Source organism: Cryptosporidium hominis, assembly GCF_000006425.1.
Source record: "Cryptosporidium hominis TU502 chromosome 4 CHRO014124, whole genome shotgun sequence".
Taxonomy (NCBI): Eukaryota; Apicomplexa; class Conoidasida; order Eucoccidiorida; family Cryptosporidiidae; genus Cryptosporidium; species Cryptosporidium hominis.
The window spans coordinates 1-7,526 of NW_667098.1; the positions used below are offsets into that span (position 1 = coordinate 1).

The 7,526-nt window shown below is 31.7% G+C and overlaps 5 protein-coding genes across 5 annotated transcripts; 4 read left to right on the forward strand and 1 right to left on the reverse strand.

Annotated features, from left to right (window-relative positions):
- Positions 1-174: 174 nt before the first annotated feature.
- Chro.40320 (hypothetical protein) lies at positions 175-981 on the forward strand. Its single annotated transcript, XM_660722.1, has 1 exon — positions 175-981. The coding sequence occupies one exon, from the start codon at positions 175-177 to the stop codon at positions 979-981; it is 807 nt and encodes a 268-aa protein (XP_665814.1).
- Positions 982-1,085: 104 nt separating this feature from the next.
- On the forward strand, positions 1,086-1,817 carry Chro.40321 (hypothetical protein). Its single annotated transcript, XM_660723.1, has 1 exon — positions 1,086-1,817. The coding sequence occupies one exon, from the start codon at positions 1,086-1,088 to the stop codon at positions 1,815-1,817; it is 732 nt and encodes a 243-aa protein (XP_665815.1).
- A 260-nt stretch (positions 1,818-2,077) lies between these two features.
- On the forward strand, positions 2,078-3,442 carry Chro.40322 (alpha-tubulin). The annotated part of the gene is made up of 1 exon (XM_660724.1): positions 2,078-3,442. The coding sequence occupies one exon, from the start codon at positions 2,078-2,080 to the stop codon at positions 3,440-3,442; it is 1,365 nt and encodes a 454-aa protein (XP_665816.1).
- Positions 3,443-3,524: 82 nt separating this feature from the next.
- On the forward strand, positions 3,525-5,042 carry Chro.40323 (facilitative hexose transporter). The annotated part of the gene is made up of 1 exon (XM_660725.1): positions 3,525-5,042. One exon carries the CDS (start codon positions 3,525-3,527, stop codon positions 5,040-5,042), a length of 1,518 nt encoding a protein of 505 aa, XP_665817.1.
- A 12-nt stretch (positions 5,043-5,054) lies between these two features.
- Chro.40324 (chromosome assembly protein) lies at positions 5,055-6,365 on the reverse strand. Its single annotated transcript, XM_660726.1, has 1 exon — positions 5,055-6,365. The coding sequence occupies one exon, from the start codon at positions 6,363-6,365 to the stop codon at positions 5,055-5,057; it is 1,311 nt and encodes a 436-aa protein (XP_665818.1).
- Positions 6,366-7,526: the final 1,161 nt, after the last annotated feature.

A 7,526-nucleotide genomic window follows, 5' to 3' on the forward strand; every position in this document is an offset into this window, starting at 1 on the left:
CAGAAATTGGTAATTGAATTTGTGTTAGACAGACATAATGAACAGCAAACAAAATGTTACAATCCTTTTTGGACATTAGGAATAAATCCAAAAAAGTTTAAAATTGATCAGCTATCGTCTATTAAAAAAAAACTATTATTGTTTACCCATCCCGACAAAATTTTAGAAAAGAGGATGAAAGCAAAGGCAAATGAAGCTTATATTATTATTCGAGAATCGCTAGAACTCATAATTAAATTATGTAAAACAAACCAAAACATAATTGAGTCTCTCCCTAAGGGCCCAGAATTATCATACGACTTTAATTTATATCTTGAAAAATATATACATGATCAAATTAAACCTCTGGAAATAGTTGAAATGAATGCATCGCTCATAGAAGCAAATGGTAAAGAAACGCTCAAGCTTCCTCCAGGGATTAGAGTGTATACAAAGCTAAGTAAAATGACTACAAATGTCAAATTAAAGGTTTATTTGACATTACCATTTATGGGATCAAATACAATAATCGAAAAAAACCAACTCACGGAGTATATTTTCAATACATATTTTATAGAAACGAATATTGAATCTGAAAGAAAAGATATTTTAATTAAGCTATCTGGAGATTGTGTTTATTTCGAAATTTCAGATATATTATTTTCCGGTTTTCCCGGTGTTACAGAATTGTCATATTATATTGGCGTCCAAGTAGCTTTTCACAGCTCATTTTCAAAAATAATATGGAAAAAAGTCAAGACTAAGCTACCAACTGAATCTGAGATAATTAAAGGATTCTCAAAGAATGGGATTAAAAGATACTTGGAATTATATTGCAGAACTTGGGGCCATGAAAGAAAATGTGTGCAAAACATATTTTCTGCAGCAAAATTGTGGAACATAATCGATAATACGCCACGCAAAGCCGAATTAATCAAGGTGTTAATTACGTTATTGGAAAACTCATATAAAACATTGCTAATCCATTCACAAAATTTTTAGGAATCATTTATTTTTACTATTCATTTACCTTATTTGCTTTACGCTTATTATTAGATCCGCAAATTAGTTATTGCTATACAAGTAAAAAAAAAAAATCTAACTAAATGAATAAAATATCTCTTAGATTTTTATCAATTATTTATATTTTTTTTTCGTTTATATTTGAGAAAATTTTTGTGCTTAGTACCCACATATCAAAAAATCTAAATAATGCAAACTTGAACATTTTGGAAAGAATTCTAATTGGGCAAGCGCTTGAACTACCTGTTACATCATCTTGGCAACTACTTCTTATTTCACTATCAGATAATTGCTATGGCTTATCTATTACTCAAGATATTAATGAATTTTTTGAAAGTAAAGGCAAAATTGAGAAGGACCTTGAAAAATCATTCAAATTCTATTCTCACCCCGCAATCAACATATCATCAAGCATATTAGTATATCCAAAGCCCGAATTCCTAGAATTTATATTTAAATTTATCGACACTATTAACTTTGCGAGTAACTCCAAATATATAAATGTTTCCTTGCTCATAAATGACAAAAGGAACCTGGTTGCATGTAACTACATGGTTAAAAAGATGTTAAAATATGGATTTGTCCTCCAAGATTCTGATCGTAAAGCCACTCCACAAAACCAGTTTGAAATCAACCGAAATTTAGGGAAGGCTACGAAAAAGAATTTGGAATATTCGATTGAACACTTTTGTCAATCTTACTTATTAAAGATGGTCAAATTGTTTGATAAACTTGCAGACATAAAGAAAAATTCAATCAAGAACTTAAAGTCTAAGGCATTGTTATATAACAAAATCTGTCAATTACTAAATTAAATAAAATTTAGCACTAATTCAATTTTCCACTGAACGTTTTTTCATTCTTTTCGGTTACTTGAATTAATTCCCGCCTTATCCCACGTTTGGTTCGACCCGCAAATTAGAGTGGACAGCCCCCACAAATAAAACGTTAAGCATGCCTGTGAAAGAACTGCCATCAAAATCGTCTTTGTTCTCTGAAGTTTGACCTCCTCATTGGTTTCTTCTCAGGATACTCTTAATTATATAATACTCTTTGTTAAAGTTATTCGTTAAACATGCGTGAAGTTATTTCGATACATGTAGGGCAGGCAGGAATACAAATTGGTAATGCTTGTTGGGAATTATTTTGCCTTGAACATGGAATAAATCCGGATGGAACAATGCCCATGTCTGAGCAAAACATGGGTATTTCAGATGATGCATTCAATACATTCTTCAGCGAAACTGGAGCTGGAAAGCATGTGCCCAGAGCAGTTTTTGTGGATTTGGAGCCAACTGTTGTTGACGAAATTCGTAGTGGGACATATAGACAATTGTTTCATCCAGAGCAGCTTATTAATGGTAAGGAAGATGCCGCTAACAACTTTGCAAGGGGCCATTATACAGTAGGGAAAGAGATATTGGAAGTATGTTTGGATCGAATTCGTAAACTTGCTGACAATTGTACAGGATTACAAGGTTTTCTTATGTTTAATGCAGTTGGAGGTGGAACAGGAGCTGGTCTCGGGACATTATTACTAGAAAGGCTTTCTGTTGACTATGGCAAAAAATCTAAATTGAATTTCTGTACATGGCCATCTCCGCAGCTAAGCACTGCAGTGGTAGAGCCATACAACGCCGTCCTTTCCACTCACTCTCTCCTTGAACATGCAGATGTTGCCGTTATGCTAGATAATGAAGCAATATATGATATCTGTAGACGAAATTTGAACATTGAGCAGCCTGCTTATACGAACCTAAATAGATTAATTGCGCAAGTAATATCCTCTTTGACCGCATCTTTGCGTTTCGATGGTGCATTGAATGTTGATATCACCGAGTTTCAAACCAATTTGGTTCCTTACCCAAGGATCCACTTTATGCTTTCATCATATGCTCCAATTATTTCCGCTGAAAAAGCTTTTCACGAACAATTAAGTGTTGCCGAGATTACTAATGCAGTTTTTGAACCTCAAAATCAAATGGCTAAGTGTGACCCTAGACACGGTAAATACATGGCATGCTGCCTGATGTACAGAGGTGATGTTGTTCCAAAAGATACAAATGCAGCAGTTGCAACAATTAAAACTAAAAGAACTATTCAGTTTGTTGATTGGTGCCCAACAGGCTTCAAATGTGGAATTAATTATCAACCACCGACTGTTGTGCCTGGTGGGGATCTCGCTAAGGTTATGCGTGCATGTTGTATGATTTCAAACTCAACTGCAATAGCTGAGGTTTTCAATAGAATGGATCATAAATTTGATTTAATGTATTCAAAGAGGGCATTCGTGCATTGGTATGTCGGCGAGGGTATGGAAGAAGGTGAATTTAGCGAGGCAAGAGAAGACTTAGCTGCGTTAGAGAAGGACTATGAAGAGGTTGGAATTGAAATTGCAGATGGAGAAGATGAAGAAGTTCATTACGAGGGCGATTTCTAGCTATCCTTGTTCATTGTATTCTCTAGATTTAGGAGGTTTGGTTTACCGCCCGGCGGGCTCGTGTAGATTAGTATCTTAATCTATGGAATTTTCCCTATTTAGTTATAGTCAAAAGCGGATCCTTGCTGCAGGTGTGTTGTCTTTATTATCTGGATATGTGATCGGTGTGACTAACATACCGAGGGCTGTTTTGCTCAATTTTTTGTCCTTTTCTTGGATGAAATGGTCTATGCATGTCCGTGGCTATCAAATTACCAATAATTGTATAAATTTTGAGAGTTTTATCATGGTTCTCATCAATTCCTCACTTTTACTTGGTGCTTCCATAGGCTCTATTGCTTCTGTGTTTGTGGAAAGATATTTTGGTAAGGTTAAAGGCATTCTCTCTGCATATTTTTTGTTTGGTATTGGTTCTGTATTTTGTTTGAACAAGGATTTAGTAATTTTCTTAATTGGAAGGGTTCTATGTGGTGTTGGAGTTGGATTTTCATGTAACTTAGTGCCATCTTATATTTTTGAGCTCACTAACAAACAAAATCAAACATTATTTTCGACTTTACACAATGTATTATTTTGCTGTGGAATATTACTTAGCTATCTACTTTCAATCGGGGCTATGTATATAGCTGTTTATATCGTTAAATTTAGGAGCTCTGTTAACAGTATTAATGAAACAGATCAAACGATAACCAACATTATTTATCATGATCCTGCGAGTCCAATGATTCAGAGCAATTTGGGAATATCCAAAAAAACTGGCATAGAATTTTCCATTATTGACCATTCATACTCTATTTTGTCAATTAGAATCTTGTTCATAATACCTATAATATTTTCCTTGATTCTTTCTTTAATTTGGATTTTAAAGCTAAATGGTGATACTCCATCTCATTATATAAAATTAAATGATATCCGTGCAGCAGAAGAGACTACAAGACAAATATATGGAATATTCGACACAACAAGGATTATTAGTCAGCTTAGAGAAGAAAATGAAAGAGAAAGTATATCAATTCTTAAACTTTTCAAGGCTATTTCTAAGTCACCGATGCGGAATGTATTTATTTTCATTCCCATATTAATTTGTACTGAAGTTTTTACTGGATATATCCCATTGGTTATGAACAGCAAGTTGATAATATCACACTTTGGTATCATTGACCAAGTATCGTCAAATTATGTAGTATTAACTGGCTGTTTTTTAGTGAACTTTACTTTATCTGGTGTTTTCTTTGAATTATATATTGGAAGTAAAAGGCTATATATATTGGGATTAATTTTAGTTATATTTTCATATATTCCAATTTGCTTATTATTATTCTTTTCAAATAATTTAATTCCAATGAGTCAACCCTTTATAATTTCGCTTATTTGCGTATTCGCATCATTCGGACTTGGTATAGTTCCTACTGCATGGAAGCTCGTATCTACTTACATGACAATACAGTTTTATTTTTCAGTTGCGCCTTACATGTCTGCGCTATTTTGGATTACCGCAGTGCTCTCAACTATTTTATCCGAACTACTCCCAATACTTGTATTTACATTTATTCAATTCATGCTTTACCTTTTTCGTCTTAATTTCATTTTTTATAATTAACTATCAGAATCCTTAAGGACTTATATTTTTCTGGTTCTTAAGTATTGTAAATATTTTAGTCAAAATTTCCATTCTCTTTTGGTTAATTATTTTTGTAAACGATGCTAACTGTGCAAAGTTGTGTCCATTAATCATGCTTAACAATGCATTAATTAAACTTCGCTCCTTTTCTTGTTCTTCAATACGCTTTTCAACATCTAGAAGACCAAATAAGTTGCTTTCATTTATCTTAATTCGCACCTGAGTATTAATATTGTATTTGTTTGAGTCTCTGTACGCCATTGCTGAATTTTCATTCATATTAGAATTGATAGAATTGAACTCAGAGTTGTATTTTAGAATATTGAATACTTCCTTACGCCTCGAAGAAATAATTTTTTCTAGAGTCTCGTTTAGAAATTCAATCCCGAGAAATAGATACTTGTTCTTTAATAAGCAATATTTACTTGAATAATTCATCGTGATTTCTTGTTTTTTATTTAACAGAATAGTAATTTCTTCTCTTAACTCTTTATTTTCATCTTTTAATTGATTTATCTGTGAACTTAAGAAGTTAATTTTTAAATCTTTTTCCCCAAATATCAAAACTGCTTCTTTAGCATTATTATCCATTGATTTGATTTCTTCACATAACTTTTTCTCACGAATTTGTTTAGATTCTATATCGCGTTCTAAAAACATGATTCTCCTTCTCAAATCTCTAATAATTAATTCGTATTGTCTTTGTATAATATTAAGTTGAGAGAGATAAATTGACTTTTCTTTTTCACCATTTTCCCTAATGAGTTCACAGACCTCTTGTGAAATCTTACTTTCCTTCTGATTTATAGTGTTGATCAATTCTTTTAATGAATTATTAATATTATCTTTTTGTTCAAGTAACAAGTTAGCCAATGACTCATTTAAACTATTCAAATCGTTGCTTTTGATGATATTTGAGAGTAATTTCTCAATTATTTCTGATGAGTTTATTTTTATTGTTTCATTGCTAGCCTCTATGCTTCTTTCAATATTGATATTTATGCATTTCTTATTTTGTTCACTAAAATCCAATATTTTTGATTCAATTAAGTCAGCAACTTTACAAAATGATGCTTGATTTTCCCTTGCTATCTCTTTTTTAATATTATTAATTAATGTTTGTTCATTAGATGATGAAATTAAATTGCAAATTTCTTCATTCCTTCGTTTTTTTTCCAATATTGTCCTGACTTTAGCTGCCTTCTCTGTAATCTCAAATAAAGCGCTACCTAATTGGGTATTGTGTGCATCGTAGTTAGCAACCCAGTCATTATTATTCTTATTTTCCTTCTGAAAAACCATTTTATTTTAATAGCATTAGTCCACAAATGACATTAAAATTTTTGTATTATTATGTCATGTCGATATGTGGCGTTTACCGCCATACTTGATCTTTAAAACAATCATATTTAGCGCAAATCTATAACAAAGATATTAATAATTCTAATGAATCTTCAATTCCTCTGTATAATCTAATAACCTCCTGTTCAAAGATTGGATGAATGATGGGAGAGTTTAATAGGCCAACTTCATACGCAAATATATACGGTTTTTTATTTCAATTGACAAGTTAATGTATTGGTTTAATGTTTGTGCGTTCCATTCGCCCTTTAACCCATTAATAATTAAATTCTTCGCAGCAAACCTATGATAGCAATAAATATATAGATAACATAGATCAATAGTGTAAAGTGTCATTTCTGCATCAAAAAAAATTAACTGTTGTATCATTCACTTTCATTGCAGCTTAGAAATGTATTGTCTCTGTAATTAGTCAGATTTCCTTCAAAGTGCTTGCAGTAATTCTTAAATNTGTCGATTAATATACAAAAAATTNTGTTTCTGTGATGCATAATCGAATCCGACATATCCCATCCTGAAACCTTTTTTTCCCTGCTTTTAATTTTGGGGTTATTTAAATTATCTGAAAACAAAATGTTGCTATACCACCATTTATTAATACTTTTTGGGATGTGATTATTCTTTTCTAACTGATAATATGGCGAATTGATGTGTAAAAACCAATCATCAATATTTATCTGAGAAAAAGAAATCCGTCTATCTAAACCGATGGTTGATTGAACAACAAAGCGAAAATCCCCATTGTTTATCGTTGCTACTTTTGTATGAATAGACGAATCAAGCAAAAGTACTGTCGAAAATATATTATCTAACTGCTTTTGTAATTTATCTAGCACAAAAAATAACCTATATTCATACGCAAGCCATTCTTCAAAAACAATATCTGAATTAATTGGAATTTTTTTGATTAAAATATTTATCAACGACTTAATCTTTCGTGAATTAAGAAAGAATAATATTGGGAGAATTGTGAATAAGGAAAATATTGAATAAAAGGAATAAATCACTTTTTTCCATATTTTTTGTGGAAGTTTTATGCTGTTCCCAAAAAAAATAAATTTTTTCTGAAGATTTGTTATAAATCTTATAAAATTATCGCTA